Source organism: Gymnoscopelus microlampas, assembly GCF_963454915.1.
Source record: "Gymnoscopelus microlampas genome assembly, chromosome: 23".
NCBI lineage: Eukaryota > Metazoa > Chordata > Actinopteri > Myctophiformes > Myctophidae > Gymnoscopelus > Gymnoscopelus microlampas.
The window spans coordinates 2082389-2106982 of NC_139960.1; the positions used below are offsets into that span (position 1 = coordinate 2082389).

At 41.7% G+C, this 24594-nt stretch overlaps 1 protein-coding gene across 1 annotated transcript; it reads left to right on the forward strand.

Annotated features, from left to right (window-relative positions):
* Positions 1-1181: 1181 nt before the first annotated feature.
* Positions 1182-17363, forward strand: LOC311039999 (protein NLRC3-like). Its single transcript, XM_084050055.1, has 10 exons — positions 1182-1248; positions 3829-3960; positions 4391-4504; positions 5778-5882; positions 7424-7470; positions 7621-9388; positions 12675-12851; positions 13490-13642; positions 14788-14837; positions 16466-17363. Exons 2-10 carry the CDS (start codon positions 3848-3850, stop codon positions 17011-17013), a joined length of 3075 nt encoding a protein of 1024 aa, XP_083906181.1. The 5' UTR covers positions 1182-1248; positions 3829-3847; the 3' UTR covers positions 17014-17363.
* Positions 17364-24594: the final 7231 nt, after the last annotated feature.

A 24594-nucleotide genomic window follows, 5' to 3' on the forward strand; every position in this document is an offset into this window, starting at 1 on the left:
GGGTAGATATGACCACATCCTCTGCTCTCATGAGAGCACAGGATGTGGTCACAAAGAAGGCTGTAGATCGCGTCTAGCACTGAGAAATGACAGACTTTGGAACATTCAACCTAACCACATACCTTGCAAACAACACCTGCCTCTCCGCAACCACCATCTCTGCAGGCATGGATGCCGATTTATGTTGGGTGGGTAGGGTACTCAACAACAAGTCACACACACATCAACCAAGTTTTAACCCCTTAATCAGAAATACCTGATGAATGTCAGTTGGCAATAAAATACTTTTTTTTGCTGTAAGTGAAGACTGTGAGAGTGTGCACGATCACCATTCTTTCCTGTCTCATGCACTGGCTGCCTCTGTTCACAATAACACACGGTATCAGAGCGGGTACATCATGCATCCTGTGCACGTTACAAAGCATCACACCATAGTCATCTGGCCGACACATTTCCTGTGGGTGCTGGGCTTTCTCCTTGGGTGCTCAGGCTCCACGGCACCCACAGGATTGGCGCTAATGTCTCAGATCTCTGCACAAACATACACTGAACACTGTAACTTATGATCTGGTGAAAATAAATATGTGTAATCACTGTAATCAAAACGTCCTTCATGACAGTTACTCTATGCATTAAATGTTTCTATTTCTTTTTTGGAACAGATGGGCTCAGTTTAAAGTTAGCTCCATGTCCTAATCTTTGATGCTGAATGTTATTGTATCTTGACTAAAAGGTCACAGTTGATGGCCCTGGATCTGAGAATTTGTACCAAATAGATTTTCTTTATCATCAAAGTACATTAAGAACTGGAATATAATTAATGTGATCTGAGTGCAGCTTTGTCAGCGATGTGTCACTCATGTGTGACTCCTGTTATTTCCTCATGAGAAAATAATAATATTTTGAGGCAAAAAATACCACAATATAAAAATACTCTGTTACAAGTAAAAGGCATGTGTTCAAAATGTTACTTGAGTAAAAGTACAAAAGTATTGGCATCAAAATATACTTAAGGTACCAAAAGTAAAAGTACTAAAATGTTTGAAGATAGCAGATCTACAAGCTCAGAACGTGCCGCAGCTCTCTCTCTCTCTCTCTCTCTCTCTCTCTCTCTCAGTTGCTTTAGACACACCCTGTATGAATCACATGTTAGTGCGTTGGTACATTCAACCATTTAGACACGACAACAACTCAGTGAACTGAACAGTCTGGACTCCATGTTGTTTTACCATGTTGGAATCATTTAGGGTAAGTGTTATTAATCTATATGGTATTACATGTTGGATTAAAGCATAGATTAATTTAGGGTAAGTGTTATTTATATGGTAGTACATGTTGGATTAAAGCATAGATTAATTTAGGGTAAGTGTTATTAATCTATATGGTATTACATGTTGGATTAAAGCATAGATTAATTTAGGGTAAGTGTTATTCATCTATATGGTATTACATGTTGGATTAAAGCATAGATTAATTTAGGGTATGTGTTATCAATCTATATGGTATTACATGTTGGATTAAAGCATAGATTAATTTAGGGCATGTGTTATTAATCTATATGGTATTACATGTTGGATTAAAGCATAGATTAATTTAGTGTTATATTAAGTGCATATTTGTGGAGTCTGCTGTTATGTTATGAAAGTTAAAGCTGTTTAAGTGTTTTATAATTAGAACCACTTGTTCTCATCCAGAAGAAGTTCGGTTAATCTAACGTACAGACGCGCGTGTGCGCGCGTGTGTGTGTGTGTGTGTGTGTGTGTGTGTGTGTGTGTGTGTGTGTGTGTACTTCCTCATTGAGATAGACAGAGCATTCTATGCAGTCTATGCTAGTGTCGTCACTCTCACACTAGTTCACTCTGCTAGAGTGACAGTTGTTAAACGTTTTCTTTTTTTATGTTTGTCTGCCTGCCTTTGTGTTTGTTTGAAGGGCGCTAGGACCCTGGGGGTGCCGCTCCATTGATAGGGCAGGCATGCACAGTGTGTGCGCGCGTGTGTGTGTGTGTGCGCGTGTGTGCGTGCGTGCGTGCGTGCGTGCGTGCGTGCGTGCGTGCGTGCGCGCGCGTGTGTGTGTGTGTGTGTGTGAGATTTCCTCATGTGGGCGGGTACATTATTGTGTGTGTGTGGAAACATGTGTAATGGTGGCTGTGAGCACGGTGAGCATGAAAGCCGAGGATATAGAGAGGAAGACGTCCTCCTATAAAGAAAATATTTTGTTCTTAAAACAAATGTTAGAACTCTCTCTAACACTCTGGACCACAGCTACTGTATGTCAGAGAGAGGTTTATAACATGTTAGAACTCTCTCTAACGCTCTGGACCACAGCTACTGTATATCAGAGAGAGGTTTATAACATGTTAGAACTCTCTCTAACGCTCTGAACCACAGCTACTGTATGTCAGAGAGAGGTTTATAACATGTTAGAACTCTCTCTAACGCTCTGAACCACAGCTACTGTATGTCAGAGAGAGGTTTATAACATGTTAGAACTCTCTCTAACACTCTGGACCACAGCTACTGTATGTCAGAGGGAGTTTTCTTAACATGGCGACAGACATGCTCAAGGGGGCGACACAAAATAAAAGGTGCATCTAACATTGCTTTACCGAAAATAAGTTGGTCCATGTGAGGTTACGTTAGTATATCATACTAGCGTATAGTTAGTTAAACACGGACTGAGCTACAACAGCATGGACTGCACTAACAAGCTGAACAGTTTAGTGTGGAAGTGTCCTTGAGCAAGACACTGAACCCCTGATTGCTCCCGATGAGCAGGCTTGTGCCTTGCATGGTTTCCTCCGCCATCGTTGTATGAATGTGTGTGTGAGTGGGTGAATGTAAAGCACAATCTATTTAAAGCGCTTTGGATGAAAGCGCTATATAAATGCACCATTCACCATTTATTACTACCAGCTTTTACCAGTGCAATGTATAATTATTCAAATACTGCAAAGAAAATACAAGGCCGAGATGATAACGGTACGTGCTTGGCCCCAAAACTGTGCTGGATATTCTGAAAGAATGAGCTGTCTCCTCCTCCCCCCGCCCAGTGTTGTATTGGTGAATCTATCTCTGGTGGGACGCTATTTTAAAGACGTCACACGCACATCACTGTACACTACAGGTCACACAATGGACAATTGATATGCATCTACGCTCATTCCTATGTTCACCTGGTGTGACAGTCGGCAGCCTTTGTAAACTTTGTTGAGGTTAAGGGTTGTTTTTAATAGATGCGTGTGCGTGCTCTTGAAAGTTGTTTCAATAGGGCCTTTCCCTGCAGAATTGTTTTGAATATGCAGATACATAAAAACACTTTTGCGTCAGAACAAGGAATAGACATCTATTATGCTGTTGTGGTTCAAAACGGGGATTTTCCAAGCCAATGTTTCTGCAAAGTATAGAGAGAGGGACTTGCCACTCTGTGCAACAGTCACCCAATGTGCCGCCACAAGTGAGGAGGTGAAAGGATGGCATGGAGCAACAGCGACTTACATTTTAATACTAGCACACTGCAATCACTACATGTAAACAAAGTGTAAGCCCATTTATTGCACCATGTCCAAAGTCTGACCATTGTTGCTTTTTATGGTTCAGTAGTGGTTTGTCTCTGTGTGTGTGTCTGTGTGTGTGTGTGTGTGTGTGTGTGTGTGTGTGTGTGTGTGTGTGTGTGTGTGTGTGTGTGTGTGTGTGTGTGTGTGTGTGTGTGTGTGTGTGTGTGTGTTAGTTCTTACAAGTGTGTAAAGGACTTTCACATGCTCACAGTTGTGCACATGAATCCAGTATTTCCTGTTTTCTGATCTACTTCATTGACTGTAACCCTGACAGGTTTAATAAAGACCCAAAGATGAGTGAGTGTGTGGAGAGAGAGGAGGAGGGACCTGACAAACATCACATCCACAGACCAGAGTCTCCAACAGACAGCTGTGTGCCTCCTGACTTCGGACCTCCACACACACAGTATGTGAATCTTCCTATGCAATATACACCATAACACTATACAAATACGCTGTAACACTATACATTATGAGGCATGGAAAAAGCAGATACATTAAACTATGGAATAGCTATGTAACAAAATATTGAATATCTATCCATCTATGCAACTTGCATTGTACTGTATTTATAGTACATTTTAGTGGCGATATTATTTCATTCGTTCAATTTGTTTTACGTCTTCATGCAACTCCAATGTCGTGAGAGTGAAACGTATTTTGACTGTACTGCCTGTACTGTTAATAATCTTGTTAATAAAGTATTCAATCAATCAATCAGAACCCAAAGATTTTACTCCATCATAGTTGTATAATGGACATAACAATAAAGAATCTTGAACAAATCTACATTTTCATTCAAATGATAATTATAGAATATTTGTTTATGATTCCAGAAGTGTTTACCACAGACCAGAGTCTCCAACACCCAGCTGTGTGTCTATGAAGAGTGACACGTCTAAAGGGCATCCTCCTGACTTCAGTAATGAACCTGGACCTCCAGATACACAGTATGTGAATCCTCCTTTACACAATACACAATATGCACACACAACATTAGACCATGACAAAGTGATCTCATACTAAGTTACACGAGCAAATTACAACAACACAGAAAAACGACAAAAAAAACAACATATGGCCCTATTTCTCGTGATGTGGTGTCTGGTATTTAAAGTGAAACTTTGCCAATTTTGCACCCAAACCCTATTTTCACCCATTAATTCCGGGAACGGATCGCATACTTACATTTGACATTTTTAGCTATAACTATTATTTAATATTTTGGGCTATTCGTGAAAATGTGTGCAAATCTTTGAATATATATATATTTTTTAAAGTGAACATTTGTAACTCAAATCTTTGCTTCTGGGGATTATACAAATGTATTCTAAATATTAAGTTAATGAGGGTTGGGGTGGCATTTCTTCCCAACCCACAAATATGACATGAGAGCAAAATGGCCGCTGTGTGAATATAGTCAAAAAATAGGGTTCGGGTGCTAAATCTGGTTGCCCTTTAAGACATAGCGCCACCATTTCACCTGCACATACTAATTCCTTTTCCACACTAAACGCAAAAACTTAGATCTCACCGTAAGCCGACTTTGCGCCTGGAGTAGTGGTTTATATGTAAATGAGGCGCTATGCTATTTTACCCACAGACATTCAGTATTGCGATAAGACGACCCTAGACTAGCCTCGCGTAGCCAGACAATATCACACGACACACTGCGTGGATATTAGTCTGGTCCCTATCAACGGTAGATTTTCTTCTAAGGGGCGGTTACAAAAAGATCCAAACGGACTCTATTGGTTAGACCTAAACCAATCAGAGCAGTGCTTCCTTGAACGAACCAATCAGAGCAGTGCTTCCTTGTACGTCATTGCTCCAAATAAGGTGATAAGCCCGCCCACATTTGGATACTGGGCCCTGGTTGGCTCCGCACAACTGCGGAGGGAGAGAATTGAAATCTCTATGGAGGGGGGCCAGACCTAATCTGCCGAGGGCTAAAGTGCATGCAATTTTGCAAAGGCAGATTTGTCTGGAACCAGGCTAACCCTAGACCGCATCTTAACCGCTAAACACGTATGTTTAGTTGTACACAACCAGTCAGGGGTGGGGCAGTGGGTGGTGTAGTAGTCTATAACACTAAGTGATGCTTACAACTTACATGTTAAATTACTAAAAAAACAAGACATAGAGTCTTATAACGTTGTCCCTGTCTAATGTTTAGCAATAGATTACAAGTTACTATGTGTGCAATTCTATCTATGATTCCAGAAGTCTTCACCACAGACCAGAGTCTCCAACAGACAGCTGTATGAGTGACCATTCTAAAGGAAGAGCTCCTGACTTCAGTAATGAACCTGGACCCCCTGACACAAAGTATGTGAATCCTCCTCTATTCGCGCCTGATTAGCCTTTGTTTGAATTTACACAATTTCACACCAAGTGTACCACCATTTCACACCTGGTAAATGATAGATTTGGTAGATTTGCCCATGAATTACCAATGGCTGGTCCATTGAAGTTCTCAAACCACATCTGTATATGCGATCTCTTTATGCTATCTGTGGAATACAGCTGAATGCCACAACGTACGATTACACACCAGAGTTATATGAGGGCAATTCATTCCGGTGAGACGGACCGTTTATTTATATTTTCTGCTCGGTTGGATATTGTATTTGTCTTTTGGATTATTGACTTGACTATTAGACTATTCGGTCTTCGGATGGAAAGCCAACATCTTATCCACTAGACTAAAGGGAATTCCCTATAGACCGGGGGAGATATTAGACTTTTAGGTCATCAGGCTGAAGCTGTGAGCCACTCTGCTACATGGGCATAGACAAAAACACATCATGGTTCAAGTTCTGTAAAACGTATGAAGACATCTATGGTCATAGGCCTATATACAATGTTGCACCTTCCCTGGGACCATCCAAGGACCACATGTGGCCCTCAGGGGCCCCCTGGATGCCACAGGTGCACCGTTACTCCGATCTGCACCAAATATGGCACACACACACTGTTCAGGGGTCTGCCATGACAATAGCTACTCAGGGGCCACATGTGGGCCCCAGAGGCCATTTTAGGTGCCTCAGGGGCCACAGGAACGCCGTTGCTACAATCCGCTCCAAACGTGGCACAAATTCTGTTCAGGGGTTGGCCATGGGCCTCCGGGGGCCACAGGCACACTGTTGCTTCCCACAGACGAGGGCCGTTAGTGGTTTACTGTGTTGCTCAGGAAGACATTGACACATTACCAGGAATCGAACCTGGAACCTTCTGCTCCTGAGTTCTCTACCCACTCATGACCGCCCCCATATTATGTAAATAGGTCATGTAGTGTCTTTATGTTGATATCACAGTAAACCTGGCTAGCAGTTAGCACAACGTAAAATCAATGCAACACAAACACAGACAGACAGACAGACAGACACCCACCATCACACGGATTGCGTCTTTCTAAAAACATTCTGGTTTCATAATGGCTAACAACTAGTCATTGAATATAGATAGATAGAACACTCCTTGGGCTGTTTTTTTTTGTCACTGTATATTTGCACATACGTGAAAATGTTTCTCTGCATTTATCCATCCACGAATTAGAGCAGCAATGAGTGCCGGGGAGCAATTAGACTCCTGCTCTCTGGCTAATGCCGACAATAAGCCTCTCCAACCTACTACTACTACAGTATGTGTTACATGTTAAAGCTATGCAGTCATTCCAGTGTGGGTAAAATATGGGGCACCAAATTGTTCAGGGCCGGCACTGAATGCATTCATGAATATTCATTATATTATATAAGTAATCTAAGTCTATTGTATACTCATAATAAATCATGAATATTCATTATATTATGTAATATAAGTCTATTGTCATAATATATAGTCATAATAAATGACTTTAATCTCCACAGAAAAAAGACTGGACTGAAGACACTCAGTCAAACCAGAAGTGGACAAAGTAAGACAGACTTAACATTAATATTTCATGTTAAAACTGAAACATTGTTTTATCAGTGCTCGTGTCCAAATTGAAAATAACCATCTATCAAGTCTGAACAAAAACAAATGATCTCATTTTATTTATGTATTAACTCTCTTCTCATAACAGATGTCAGTCTGCAGGCAGACTTAAATGATTATAAGATCAGTTTGAACAGTCTTGATCGTGTGACATACGTCACTGAAGTGCCCTCCCTCAGCAGCATCTACACAGAGCTCTACATCACAGTGGGAGAGAGTGAAGGGGTTAATAACCAACATGAGGTGTGGCAGCTTGAGACAGCTTCCAAGATGAAGACCCTCCATGACAAACCAATCAACTGCTGTGACATCTTTAAACCCCTCCTCCTTGGCAGAAAGACACCCAACAGAAGAGTTCTGACCAAGGGCATCGCTGGCATTGGAAAAACATTCTCTGTGCGTAAGTTCACTCTGGACTGGGCAAAGGGTTTGAAAAATCAAGATGTCATTCTCTTGGTTCCCTTCTCATTCCGGGAGCTGAACTTGGTCAGAGATAAGCAGCACAGTCTTCTCACACTGATCCATGATTTCCACCCAACATTAAAGAAGGTCACAGCAGAGCAGCTCGCCGTCTGGAAAGTTGGCTTCATCTTTGATGGTCTGGATGAAAGCAGGTTTCCATTGCACTTCAACAACAATGACATTGTTTCTGATGTCACAGTGATATCATCAGTGGACGTGTTGTTTACAAACCTCATCAAAGGGGAGCTGCTCCCCATGGCTCTCCTCTGGGTAACTACCAGACCTGCTGCAGCCAATCAGATCCCTCCTGCATATGTTGACATGGCAACAGAAGTGCAAGGGTTCACAGACCCGCAGAAGGAGGAGTTCTTCAGGAAGAGTTTCAGTGATGAGAAGCTGGCCAGCAGAATCATCTCACACTTGAAGACATCAAAGAGCATCCACATCATGTGTCATATCCCAGTCTTCTGTTGTATCACTGCTACTGTACTGGAGGACATGCTGAAGACAGACGAGACAGGACAGCTGCCAAAGAACCTAACTGGGATGTACGGCTACTTCCTGTTTGTTCAGACAAAGAGGAAGACGCAGAAGTATGATGAGACTCAGGGACTGAATCAACAGCAGCTCCTGGAGGCGGATAGGGAGGTTCTTCTGAAGCTGGGCAGGCTGGCGTTTGAACAACTGAAGAAAGGTAACATCCTGTTCTACCAAGTAGACCTGGAAGAGTGTGGTCTTGATGTGAAAGACGCCTCGCTGTACTCAGGAGTGTGCACAGAGATCTTCAAAAGAGAGAGTCTGAAATTCCAGGGAACAGTCTACAGCTTTGTTCATCTGAGTATCCAGGAGTTTCTGGCTGCAGTCTACCTGTTCCACTGTTTCACAGAGAAGAACAAGAAGGTACTGAAGACATTCCTGGGGGTCAGTGTCAGTTCCTTTGATCAATTCCTGCAGAGAGCCATTGAAAAAGCCCTGACAAGTAAAAATGGCCACCTGGACCTCTTTGTCCGCTTCCTTCATGGCCTCTCACGGGAGTCCAATCAGAATCTTTTAGGAGGTCTGCTGGGTCAGACAGAGAACAATCCAGAGAGCATCCAGAGAGCCATCAACAACCTGAAGGAGACGACCACTGAAGATTACTCTCCTGAGAGAATTATCAACATCTTCCACTGTTTGATGGAGATGAACGACCACTCAGTACATCAGGGGATCCAACAGTACCTGAAGTTAGGGGACAGATCAAAGACAGGACTGTCTGAGTCCCAGTGTTCAGCTCTGGCCTTCATGCTGCAGATGTCAGAGGTTCTGGATGAGTTGGACCTGGACACATATAACACATCAGAGAAGGGGCGACAGAGACTGGTCCCAGCTGTGAGGAACAGCAGAAGGGCTCGGTTAGTATTCATATAGAACACTTACTAGAACAGAGTCAATCTACCTTCACACCTATAAGACTATAACTCATTGGTTAATATAAAAGCTTGAATAATAACTAGGTTTCAAATATGTCCAGGTCTCAAATAGTGTAATGTGTTTAGCTATGGACAAGTAAAGGCCAGTCCCCAGTGAAGCAGGATAACAACAAGATTGAGGCTTAAAATACTGCTACTGTAGATGGTCAACTTGGCATTATTTTAAATATAGTTTTTACTGACTGAGAATATCACCCTAATTCTTGGGACTAGAAGTTCGGCCGGCTGCGCCGGCCTCACATCTAGCGCCCACGCCCACGTAGCGTCCACGCCCACGTAGCGTCCACGCCCACGTAGCGCCCACGCCCACGTAGAGACCACTTGGCAGCGCCGATCACTGGCGTAGCGTCATGAGGGCTAGTGGGGCCATGGCCCGGTCAGTGAAGATTTGCCAGGAAAATGAATTCTGCTCCGACAACAATAGACACAGCCGCCGGCCGCCAGTGACGTTACTGAAGTGATACATTGGCTGGCCCATTCACACCTTTTACAAAGCTAAAGCTGCCTACTCCTGCATATCAATGGTCCAAGTGTGACCTGTAAAGTAGCCTAGCGTAGTCTGTAGGAGACATAAGCATGTCCTAAGAGGAGTCCAAAAGAGAATGGATCCTGGGAGTCATGAATAAATTACAGAGGTGAGTAAATAACTACATGTGCTCAAGTACTGCACTTTACTGGATATCTATCTATCTATCTATCTATCTATCTATCTATCTATCTGTCTATCTCTCTATCTCTATCTCTATCTCTATCTCTATCTATCTCTCTCTCTCTATATATATACATATCTAAATGGCGAAATGGCTGGGGGGAAATGGGCAATATATTGTTATTTAATATTGTTATTTTATTATGAGTATTAATAAGTTCTGATGATTAATTATATCATATGATTATAATATTTGATTAAGATATATGATCTTATAATAATCATGGGGCATGTATAATCATTATCTAATAATCAAATAATAATACAATGAGTCATCACATCTTTTCGGTGGCGGGTGTTATACGGAAATGTGTGACCCTGTACAATCTGGTCAAAATGGCGGCCGTTTGTGTGTTGTTGCGCTCGTACACACACACACACACACACACACACACACACACACACACACACACACACACACACACACACACACACACACACACACACAAGGAATGTGTGTGGAGATGGCGGCTGTTTTTGTGTGTTTGCACAACAGTGCATGTGGACTCACGAATGGTGAGTTGGATGCGTCTTGTAATAATCAGAAGACGCACAGTACTGCACACACACACACACACACACACACACACAGACACACACACACACACACACACACACGCGTGTTGAAGTAATTTCCGTGTGCGCGCGCACACACACACATCTACAAACGGAGACGGCGTGTATTGAAATGGGGGCAGAGGTTCTGAATTGGCATCCAGGGAGTGTGTGCACAGTTTCGCTGTGAGCAAGGCAACGATGCGGGAGATTAGCTATCCACAGACGGACGGACAGGGGGTAAAACATACTCTGGCGCCATGCCTTTCGGCCTGGCGGAGACAATGAAAAAGCTAAAGTAAAGGAAAAGACCATTACTGCAACAAAAGTAGTCAACAAACTATACTATAAAACATTGGGCACATTGTCAAATAATATAAGTAAGAGGCAAACATGTTGAAAATAGCCGATCTGCAAGCTCACAACGCCTCTCAACGTGAGGGTTGTGAGCTTGTAGATCTGCTATTTTCACAATATTGACTTGTGGAACGGAGTCAAACAAAATGGGGGGGTCCCCAGTTCAAATATGATGTAGGGGGGCGGGGGGGGGGCGGGGGATAGCCACTGCCCTAGTCGGACCGAAATTATCTGAAATTACAACATAATGCAGCCTAAACGTGCGTTGCACGGGGCGGTCCTGCCATTACGTTACATACCACAACATACATCATCTACAATGGACTGACGGAGCAGCAATAATAACATTCACCACACGAATATTGTTGACAAAGTGATTGCACAGCCGCTGCAGGTATGACAACCACGTTAGCGTTAGCTACATGGCAACTATCACAGCGCCCTGTCCGTCGTCGCTGCGACTGACTGATGGCTACAGCCATAGATATATGTAAACACTACAGCAAGCTCTCTGCGATGCCATTGTCTGGAAACTGCTCTTAGCGTGACAGGACCAATGAGAGTGAGCGCTTTCGTCGTTGCTAAGATACGGTGCATGGCACACGGCGTCTCTACCCCATAGCTTGTAGATCTCTCACACATGATTGGCGTAGGCTGCGTTGCCAGGTCTGACTTTGTGTCTAAGCAATGGTCGGCTTATTTTTGCGCGCCTTTGGGCTCGTTCGCATAGTGCGCACGGCAGCGCTTGTTTAGCGTACGTCAGCGCGACGTGGCAACGGACGTGGCAACGTGAAAGGGTGGTCACTTATGATTGGCTGGTGAAAAGAAACACCCGGACGTGAATTTTGAGGTGGCGAAGTGATTTGCATAAGTATTGGAGCATAATGCGTTTGATATTAATTGTACATCCTGCAAGTACAGTGATGGGATGCGAAGCAGCTGGTTTGACAGGCAGAATATTGAGGAATTTTGGGGGAAAATGTGGAGTTAGTTGGGCCATGTGTCTGCTTGGCCATTGAGGCGATACACTCGTGTACACTCCATGACTGTGGCCGTCAATTATGGTAGCAAGATGGATTAAATGCAGAGGACACTTGTCCTGTAAATGTGCAATGTAGAGTGACAAATACCCCACAAAACATCTAAAGCTGATTACATTATTATTATTATGAGTGACACCCGCGTCCACACCACTAGAGGGAGCTACAACGATCTTGTAACACCCAACTAGAACAAACATGGAAACATTCTCGTTCTACTACTTTGCCACCATAATGTGGAATGTCCTGACACCATCCAAAATATTTAAATCACTGGTTTCTTCAAAACTAGCCTGAAAAAAAAACATCTATCAGGAGACCACAAGGAGAGATAAAACCATCTATCAGGAGACCACAAGGGGAGATAAATCAAATGTAATGATAAATGCAATGATTACTTTCATTTGAGAACACAGAGGTGTGATGTCATGATTATTTGAGCATGGCTAGAGAGCCTATTTCAACCAATCAGATTGCTTGGTCGGAACTGCCTGTTGTATCATTTGTTTTAATAATGTCGGATTTTGCATTTAATGTGTATTTACAGACTTGTTGACTGTGGCCTCAGTGAGACACACTTTGAGGTTGTGGCTTCAGCTCTCAGCTCTAATCCCTCACATTTAAAACAACTGGAGCTGGGTTACAACGACCTGGGGCAGGGAAATTCACTGGATCTGCTGTGTGCTGGACTGAAGAGTCCACACTGTTGTCTGGAGATTCTCAGGTCAGATTAATTTAACAGAATGTAAATATTATATTACACATTATCTGCCAGGTATTAATTAATTAATTAATCCACCTCTGCCGGGATACCGCGATGCCGCGATCGTCCATTCTGTTGGAGTTGAATATGGTTTTCACCAAGTAAATAAGAAATCCGAGCTAGATGTGTTTCTCTACAACAGAGTCGATGGACTGACTGTTTTTGGGATGACGTCATCTCTGCTTCTATGATTCTCTCAGAGTCAAGGGATCATCCATAAGTTAGGGAAGAGCGCCCTCTAGCGTAATTTCTCTATAATAACGTCCTTGGCAGGCAAGGTGTTAATACAGTGGTGAGACCATATTTAAAGAGTGTGAATAAGGTTGACAGCATGGTAACCAACACTGATTAGATAATGATACAGTACACTGACCAGAGTATGTAAAGCCATGCTGACATACATGGCTTTATTATTAATTATTTTTTTATTTTCTTTAAGATCCATTAAAGACTATTTAATTCATGTTACTCCTGCCTGTTAGAGTTCAGCTCCCGTATCTCTACTCCCAAACCATGACAGTCAGACCAGGTCCTTTAATAGATGGTTAGTTTTACTAGCCAGGTATAATGTAATATCTGATGTTTGATTCTTCATTTAGACTGATTCACTGCTGGTTGTCAGAGAGATGCTGTGAAGTTCTGGCCTCAGCTCTACGTTCTAATCCCTCCCTCCATCTCAAAGAACTAGACCTGCGTTTCAACGTCCTCAATGATTCAGCACTGCAGCTGTTCTCTGGACTGAAGACTCTCCAGTGAGTAGAATGTACTGTGTCCATGTGTGTTAGTTCACTGTTTCTATTACAATGTTTCAATGGATGGTCATACTACTATTATTATTATTAATATTTTAACAAAACAATACTTACTCTGATTTACGAGACAATTTTAACTTTTAATTTGTATTTCAATTCACCTCCAGCATTCCTTCCATGTTCCTTCATCAGTCAGTGAAGTAAATTAAATTTAAAAATATAAACAGTTTTGTCCCTTTTGTTTTACAACATGAAAAGCAATCAAATGTAACATAATATGTTTAGGTATCACTAATGTTCATGTAACTACATTACAAGCAGTGTTGGGTAACGTTACTTTTAAAAGTAACTTGTGACGTTACAGGATTACTGCCATTATAAAAGTATTCTGTTACGTTACAGTTAGATTACTTTTGCGATACTGGAGATTCAAACCCATTTGTGAGGAATAACATAGCCTAGGCAATATCTCCTAAGAGTACGTTTGTTAAACATAAAATCAAGAGAGCAGCCTATCAGAGTGGCCACAGTGTGGAGCTGTGCTGAGCTTCACCAAACATACTGACATATCTAATTTGAATTGACGTTCTTCCTTCTCTTTACACCAACAAATCCAACAATCATGTGAATACTTCTACGACCGTACTAAAGGATAACCTCTCTGTCTTCTCTCAATCTCTGTCATGTCAACAGGTGTGACAAATTAATGTAATACAAAACCAAACCAGTCAGTCAGTCAGTCAGTCAGTCAGTCAGTCAGTCAGTCAGTCAGTCAGTCAGTCAGTCAGTCAGTCGCGTGACCCTGTCACACCAAAAGTGGTGACCTATTGAATAGATTGATTACACAATCAATACAGATTGCTGGCTGTTGGCAAGACACACGGTCACAGAACTTTGTGTAACATCTCTGCAACTCTGCGTTGACAGAGACGCTCATTCATTTACCAGGAAACTGCGCAAATGTTCGGATGGATTTATAATGTCCTTTGTGACAACAGAAGGAACAGGAAAATATAGGAAATATAATGTAATCTAAGTAATGCCATTGTTTAGGACCCATTGTTTAACCCCTGCACTGATTACTAGTTATATTAATATATTACTTTACCCTGAATAATGTGATGTACATGTTGTACTTCCTACAGAGTGAAACATGGAGGAGAAGACTGGATTAAACCTCAACTCCTTACAAGATGTGAGTGTCTGTCTGTCTGTCATTTTATACTGGCCCCTCCCTCCCTGGATGTTGTCCTGAAAACTCTTCAGTATCTTCCAGTGAATTCAGGTGGAGCTCAGCTTGTAGATCGGCTATGCTTTAAAAATAGCACAATAGCAGATCTACAAGCTCAACGTGTGGCAGCTTTAACTTCAATCTTTTAATTTCATTTAACATAAATGATCTGCTTTATTTTCGTATTGATGTGATCTATCGATCTGTTAAACCCAGCCTAGGGGTCACTAGGTGCAACATAAACCATGGACTCCCTCCTTCCCCAAACAGTCAGGACACACAGGTTTAAAATCCCAAGAATCAAGGATCTTAGCCAATCAGGATGGAATATGAAAATATATAACAGATCCATTTTGATCACAAAACAACAAACTGTCTGTAGTCTGTCTTGTAGATCGGCTGTAATTCAAACATATCAACAATAGCTGATCTACAAAGCTCTCAATGGGTTGGATCACAATGCATTGTCAGCTTATAGATTGGCTATGTTTCGAATGTTCTATGTTTCACAAAAATAGTAGATCTACAAGTTGAAAACTAGTCGTATAGTTATTCGCTGTGAGCTTTAGATTGTCTTCATGGCAAAAATAGTAGATCTACAAACTCACAACATGTGATAAGATAAGCTTTATTTTAAAGAAAAAAGAGCAGATCTACAAGCTCATGCCTCACATTGTGGCAAAAATGTCAGGAAATAGCAGATATGTCTGTCTGTCTGTCTGTCTGTCTGTGTCTCTCTGTCTGTCTGTCTCTTAACTCTGAGAGTGTACGAACCTACACACACGCGCGCACGCACGCACGCACGCACGCACGCACGCACGCACGCACGCACGCACGCACGCACGCACACACACACACACACACACACACACACACACACACACACACACACACACACACACACACACACACACACACACACACACACACACACACACACACAGGGCCGTAGGAATGGGGGGGGGGGGGGGATTCGTTCCTCGTGGGCCGTGGAGTGGCCTCGCGGCCCAAATACCGCTCCGCGGCCCACGCGAGGCCACTCCGCGGCCCACGGGGGACGAATCCCGGGGAAAAAGAGGAGGAAAAAAAGCCTCAAATGAGGCAGGCAGTAGGACCCCGCGGCAGCTGCCTGGAAGGGAGGGCTGCTGGCTGCTGTGTGAGCTGCTTGAAGGTGGAGGAGCGGCCCCACCCCCCCTCTACATTTTTTGGTACCGAATTAAAGTAATAAAAAACAGAAATAAAAGGGGAATAAATGCGAAAAATCGTGCATGTGTGGCGCTCGTGCATGTGGGCCGGTACAAATATATCCCCCCCAACTGGGAATGGCTTCCTACGGCGCACACACACACACACACACACACACACACACACACACACACACACACACACACACACACACACAGGTAATGCAGTCAACGGTATAAAGGGGGGGTTCACATGTTTGTAGTGCTGACATGTGTGCATGTCTGTGTGTGTGTGTGTGTGTGTGTGTGTGTGTGTGTGTGTGTGTGTGTGTGTGTGTGTGTGTGTGTGTGTGTGTGTGTGTGTGTGTGTGTGTGTGTGTGTGTGTGTGTGTGTGTGTTTCTCATCAGATTTCTCTCATCTCACACTGAACACAAACACAGCAAACAGAGAACTCTCTCTGTCTGAGAACAACAAGGAGGTGACACGGCCCTGGGGGGGGGGGACAGGTCCTCCTCCTCCTGATCATCCTGACAGGTTTCATGCATGGGAACAGGTTCTGTGTACAGAGGGTCTGACTGGACCCTGTTACTGGGAGGTAGAGAGGAATGGAGATGTTTCTATAGCAGTGACTTACGGAGGAATCAGTAGGAAAGGACGTGGTCATGACTGTCTGCTTGGATACAATGATAAGTCCTGGAGTCTGTTCTGTTATGGTAACAGTTACAGTGTCAGACACAATAGAAAGCAGACTGTCCTCCCTGTCCGTCCCTCTGTCTCTAAGAGAGTAGCAGTGTATCTGGACTGTCCTTTAGGGACTCTGTCCTTTTATGAGGTCTGCTCAGACTCACTGACTCACCTGTACACCTACACCTTCACCAACACATTCTCTGAACCGCTCTATGCTGGGTTCTGGTTATACGACTCCTCCTCAGTACGTCTGTGTGAGCAGAGATAGTCTCTCTATGTGAGGAGGACATCAGGTCTCCATGGTTACTCGACATGTTTGAGTGAGTCCAGGTTGTCATTGTTACCATGGATACTTTGACACCATGCTAAGTCTGACGTCATAGAACTCCATATTTGGACATGACTGACTCATGGTGACAGTGACGTCATCATAAATAAAACAAGCAGACGGGTATAGAAGCAGCACACTGACATAAGTGAGGGTTTGTGTTGTTAAAAATGTTCACAATTATAACACGTTTCTTCTTATTTATTTAACCCTTTAAGGGAACGTGTCTGTGTCGTTTTAGATTTCTTTGGCTATTCAAAAATAGCAGATCTACAAGCTCATAGCGCGGCACCGAGTGCCGCGCTATGAGCTTGTAGATCTGCTATTTCTGAAAAATCGTGAAAATGTGTGCAAATCTTTGAACATATATATATATTTAAGCAAACATTTTTGTACTCAAATCTTTGCTTCTGGGGGTCCCTCGAACATAATATTTTGAGATGGGGGACTGTGGCCAAATGCATATCTACAAGCTCTACAAGATCTACAAGCTCATAGTGCAGCACTTGGTGCCGCACTATGAGCTTGTAGATGTGCTTTTTGAATAGCCAAAGAAATCTAAAATGATAGACGGTTCACAATCGCATCGCGTTTTGGGCTTGTAGATCTGCTATTAAAGCATAAAGATTTGCACAAACTTTCAGGATTTTTCTAAAATAGTAGATCTTAGCGCGGCACCGAAAATCTTTGGATATATATATAGATTTTTTTTTTTAATACATTTTGTAAGTCAAATCTTTGCTTTTGGGGGGTCCCTGGAACAACATATTTTCAGATGGGGTCAGTGGCAAATACATATCATTTTGGGGGTCCTTGACATGAAAACGTTTAAGAACCACTAATATTATAGCAACATAAGTTTTGCAGAAAACTGTTAGGATTTAAAAGACATTTGTAGAATCCCCCAGAAGCAAAGATTTGAGTTACAAATGTTAGCTTTAAAAATATATATATTCAAAGATTTGCACACATGCTCACGATTTTTCAAAAATAGCAGATCTACAAGGTCGTAGCGCGGCACTCGGTGCCGTGTTATGAGCTTGTATATCTGCTGTTTTTGAATAGCCAAATAAATCTAAAATGACACGGATGAGTTCCTGGTCTTAAAGGGTTCACCTCAATAGCCGATCTACAAGCTCACAACGTGTCGCGATGCAACGCGTTGTGAGCTTGTACATCTGCTATTTTGGAATAGTGAAGTATAAAATGGTCAAAGTGATTTTTATGTTTTATATTTAATAATTGTTCTTAGGACCCCCGGGGTCCTGTGTTAATATAGCATCAAAATCAGTTTAAAAACACCTCTATATATACACACATAAGCTGATCTACAAGTTCACAACGTGCTGCCATGCGACGCGTTGTGGTTGCTTACAGAGCTTGTAGATCTCCTGTTGTAAAAACAAATCTTGGAAGAAATGTGAAAAACGTGGAATATTTTTGAAATAAATCTTCAAAGTCTTGTATAGGGGTCCCTGGTCAAAACTATGATCAGATGGGGGTCCTTGACAGGAAGAAGTTAACTCTATGAAATCAACATGTGTGTAAATGAGACCCCCTCAAAATCAGTCATCACCACAGCTTCAGAGATGAGATTATCAGATTAGATCAGATCAGATTAATGTAAATCAGACAGCGCTGCTCAAACCTCCACTCCACACATTTATAAATATGTATCATAAATATTGTCCATCAACACTGATGATGATGATGATGATGATGATGATGATGATGATGTAATCACAGTATCATACTTGTGTCTCTTATGTAAACACATCTACTCTATTGTTTGACATGTGATTGTTTTATATGTGATATTTGACACAATAGACAGAGGAACAGTGTATATTTGATCATGTAATTATCACAGTATGGTTGTTTCTTGTATATAAACCTGTATACTGAACCACTTAAACCCTGTTGACTTTACTGGTCATTGTGAGCTTGTAGATCTGCTGTTTTCAGCTCATTGTGATCTATGATGACAACAGCAGAATAGTGACTCTAGGGTTGATATGTTTAACTCTTTCCTCTCCTACTGCTGTGAGTATGTTGTTGGTCGACTAGACTTCATGTCATTTACTCTCATGCAGTGGTGGAAAAAGTACTAACTTTTTGTACTTAAGTAAAAGTATCAATACTGCGATGCAGAAATACTCACAATAATTTGGAATTCAAAATTTACTTGAGTAAAAGTACAAAAGTATTGTCATCAAAATGGACTTAAAGTACCAAAAGTAAAAGTACTAGTTATGCAGAATGTCCCGTCTAACATTTATAAAAGACTTTTGAAAATAGCCGTTCTCACAAGCTTGTGAGCTTGTAGATCGGCTATTTTCAAATAGCCAAAGTTTAATGATAATCAAAATCTACAAAGTAACTAGTAACTACAGTTTTCAAATAATTGTAATGGAGTAAAAGTACAATATTTGCCTCTGAGATGTAGTGGAGTAGAAGTAAAAAATAAATAAAAATGCTCCAGTAAAGTAAAACATCCTAAAATGTGTACTTGAGTACAGTACTTGAGTAAATGTACTTAGTTACTTTCCACCACTGCTCTCATGTTGAACTCTGTAAATCAGTGTGGATTCAAACATCTACTAAATGTCTGCATTCATTCATTAATGACATTCAAATCATTCATTGTTCATCTATTGATTCATTATTACATCATTATGTTATTGTTGTTTTTATTTGCATATTCATTCCATATTATTCTCATTCTTCACATGTTATTGTATGATCATCTGTAGATCTTTTAATAAATGGATTCTTAAAAGTCTGATATTGTTCTTGAGTATTACACATATAGACTATTTTTTACATGTAATTAATTATAGACATGTGCATGTGCGCGTGGCGTGCGTGTGGGAGGCAGGGAATAATCTAGAACACACCACTGTGATACAGTTATTATATGAACATAACATTGAACTTTCCATGCATAATTAAACTACCACATATCATAGTACAATCCATAGAACCACAGTATAATACACACATTGCTATTTTTGAAAAATATTGTGAAAATGTGTGCAAATCTTTGAATATATATTTTTCTAACTCAAATCTTTGCTTCTGGGGTATTCTAACAATTAAGGGAACCAGGAGACCTGGTACTGCCAGACCCCTAGAGGTTGAAATCTGACTGGCCGGGCTTCGCATGACGTGTGTCCCTTCTATGAGGAAAGGGCTGGGGCCGGGGGACAAAGTGACCATGCCCATGTATGGAGAAAACAGATACAAAGCCTCATGTAAGCCCGACCCCTTGGGTCTGGCAAAAAAAAACTATTAGTTTTTTGAAAAAACGTATGTTGCTAAAATGTCAGTGGTTCTCAAACTTTTTTCATGTCAAGAACCCCCAAAATGACCATGGACCCCTATCTCAAAATATGTTCTTCCAGGGACCCCCCAGAAGCAAAGATTTGAGTTAAAAAGATTTGCTTATTTAAAAAGATATATATATTATATATATATTCAAAGATTTGCACACATTTGCACGATTTAAAAAAAATAGCAGATCTACAAGCTCGTAGCGTGGCACTTTTGAATAGCCAAAGAAGTCTTAAAATGACACACACATGCGTTCCCGGTCTTAATGGGTCAAATGAACCGCCTGACCGGACTGATCACCCACCATGTCACCAGGTGACATGGTGGGTGAGAGAATTGAACACATCCTCCTCCTCAGGGAATGTTATTTTTTATGGTCTACCAACAGAATCAAATAGTGACGTCTGCCCTGCCCGCTGCACAGCCAATCAGAGACCAGACAATCCTTTACAGAGAGAGAGAGAGAGAGGCATGCTGGGAGAGTTATGACACTGCAGCTTAACGCAGTGGTGGAAAAAGTGCTCAAATGTTTTACTCAAGTAAAAGTATCAATACTCTGTTACAAGTAAAAGTCTGGGTGTTCAAAATTGACTGGCGTAAAAGTACAAAAGTGTTGGTATCAAAATGTACTTAAAGTATCAAAAGTAAAAGTACTGAAATGTTTGAAAATAGCAGATCTACAAGCTCACGTGAGCTTGTAGATCGGCTATTTTCAAATAGGTGTAAAATAGGAGTAAAGTGGTTAATGTATGTTTTATAATAGAATCAGTAAAGTACAATATTTGCCTCCCAGATGTAGTGGAGTAGAAGTAAACGTGTTGGACAGTGATGGACCAGCATCTGGTATTCATTCTTATTCATTTGCTCTAGACTATATTCTTGTTTTTTCATTGAATAGCCTACTTTATTAATCAGAAATGTAAAAGAGCATGCAGGTACAGAGAGAGAGAGATTATTATCCTGCAGGATTTATTGGGATTCCTCCACGCTCAAATACACTCACATGCTTTGGTCAATGAATAAGTGCACCAACATGAAGATAAAAAACGGCATGATCTTATAAAATATATATATTCATTATGTTTATGGACCACCAAATAGCTTGCCTATTACACTCATAGTAGGTTTAGGGTTTGGATGAGGAGAGGGGAAGGGGATAGGGCACTTTAATGATTAGCTTAATGTGCAACAGTAAACAAACCAACATACAGTATAAGTGTATACGGGGTATCTGCACATTTATAAAGTTGCAATTTAATGACTTTTAAGACCTTTTTAAAACCAAATTGGCCAAATTGTCAAATATTACTTTACTATTATTTACTATTACTATTAAGAAAGAGGCAAACACTGCGAAAATAGCCGATCTTCTAAGCTCGTACTCGGATATTTTCAGTTCACAATATTTGTCTGTGGAAATTAGTCAAACTAAAATGAAGTGCTTGTCAGTTCAAATATTATTATTACGGGGGGTCGCGGCCTGAAAAGTTTGGGAACCCATAGGGCAATTGCAAAACAGATACAAATCCACCCTATCTCGCCTCTCTTACTATTGTAATCTCTGTTTATATTTTCCAATGCTTAGTTTCTGCGTTTTATGACTCTGTAAACCTATTGCTTCAACATACAAAACATCATTTCTATCTACTTAGTAAATGATTTACACTTGCCATAAAAAAAGAACCTTGCGTCTACACTGAAGTGTGATTGCTCTTTCTCTCACAGAATGGAAAATGTGCTTTCCATCGCACAGTTAACATAACTTTCACCCTCGCAATTAATGCAAATTTGCTCCTCGTCTGTTCAGCGAGATCTAGAAGGCGTATGAGTGTGTGTGTGTGTGTGTGTGTGTGTGTGTGTGCGTGCGTGCGTGCGTGCGTGCGTGCGTGCGTGCGTGCGTGCGTGCGTGCGTGCGTGCGTGCGTGCGTGCGCGCGCCTGCATTTCCCCTCTATTCTCTGAACTCCTCTTTGGTAATTAGCATACCGCGGCAACAGATGGCCCTCCACACTGGAGTGTTATTTATGGCCACTCTTCTGTGGAGTGAACACGGATAATATGTTGTTTTTGTTCTGCGTGGTTCAAGTTGTAATTGCAAAGCTACAGAACAACAACAACAACAATCGTCAAATATGGCCTGGTGCACATGAAAGGAACAGAAGTATTTTTGAGTGAGCAATTTTCTCATCTTTACTCTCGTAACTTATGGGATTGGAAACAAACGAGGGCACATGCTCCACTTCAACATGTCCCTGAGTCCAAAGATATAGAAACCTAGATACCTCATTGGCCTCTACAGTTCGTTGGAGCGACTGGTATCGCGGCCGCCATTTTAGACAGGAGGCAAGCTACCATTCAAAGTGACTACTGGCCAATCACAGTGCGTTGACCACTGGCCAATCACAGCGCGTTGAATACTGGCCAATCACAGCGCGTCTGTTCCTACATACAATAAGGTCAAACTGAAGAGGTCCTTTGTCCATCAGACGACATTGAGGCTTAATCAGGAGTTATAAGCCAGGGGTAGGCTGAGTGGTGGACATTGCTCTTGTCTTTGCATGTCTTTATGTATGTATTTGTATTTTGTTGTTTTCTTGTGTCATGTCAAATGTGTGTACTGTTATATGTTGCATACATGGCTGTTTCTGGGTCGCAAGACAAATTTCAGTGCAAACTGACAATAAAGTATTATCGTATCGTATCGTATGTCTAACTGACTTTTGCTGCGCGGCTGCCTCTTACGAAAAGACCCGCCCCCACCTGCCTCTGATTGGCCTACCGAACGCCCCCTTCTGTGATACACTCGGAAGCTTTCCTCCTCTAAAATGGCGCCCGAGATACGAATGACTCAGAGCCGAAGGAGGCGTCTACCATTATATGTCTATGCCTGAGTCACTACTACACAAGAAACATATCATCTCTGTCGGGTGGAAACCTGAAACCTCATGTCCAAAACTGTGTGAAGATAATTATGTGAAGAAATGTGGGAGGTGTCTTGTTGGCCACCTAGGCTACTCAAGAAAGCACTTTTTATTCGCATTGTGGCTGCACCAATATACGTCTGGAGGCCTGAGCACCTACAGTATGTGTGCGTGCCACACAGTCAGTGGTGGAAAAAGTGCTCAGATATTTTACGTAAAAGTATCAATACTGCAAAATAAAAATACTCCGTTACTCTGTAAAAGCACAAAAGTATTGGTATGAAAATGTACTTAAAGTACCAAAAGTAAAAATGAAAATGTTTGAAAAAAGCAGATCTACAAGCTCACAACGCGTTGCGATGCGACGCATTGTGAGCTTGTAGATCGGCTATTTTGAAATGGCCTGGGTATAAAATAGGGCTGAAGTGGTTAATGTATGTTTTACAATATAATAATTGATCATTGCAAAGTAACTAGTAACTAAAATTTGCAAATAATTGTAGTGGAGTAAAAGTACAATATTTGCCTCTGAAAATTGGAAATACTCCAGTAAAGTAAAAATCACACCCAGTGTGAAGTGGGCGGTGTGTGGTCATCACAACATGACTCACTTAAAAAAAACATAAATGTTTTTTTTAAGTCCATACTGCTATTCATAGGGCTGCACATGTGTCATGTGTTTCGCTAGCCAATCACAGTCCTGAATTTGCAAAGTCAGCCAATCACATTACAGCTAGTGGTGATGACACTAGCTGTAATGTGATTGGCTGACTTTGCAAAAGTATAGATTTGCATTGACTGTGGAAGGGTTAGGGTTGTAGACTGCGTTGTAGACTATTGGCCAATCACGGTGCAGGATTGGTCAGTGTCCAAACCTCACTTATAGGGGGCGGTTACACCGCCCCCAAAAAATACCTCAAAATTGTGCTTAAGTACAGTACTTGAGTAAATGTACAAAGTTACTTTACACCACTGCACACAGTACACGTGCTTCCATGCGAGGCAGAAATGCTGAAGCCTTTTCTTTTTCTTCTCTTTTCACTCTTTTTAACCTTTCCCTTGTTTTCTCCCACGCGACCACAAGCGTCTGGCCATGCTTGGCAGACGGGTTACGTGGGTTACGTGCAAGGCGGCCTTTGTATAGACTTTCTTTGGCCTTATTGATGGTGTTTCTTTTGTGTCCAGGCTTCATTTTTACTCTGCTGTATCTACGGTACTTTCTCTTGCCTTGTAACTGTGTCTTAAAGGACGACTTCACCCATTTTCAAC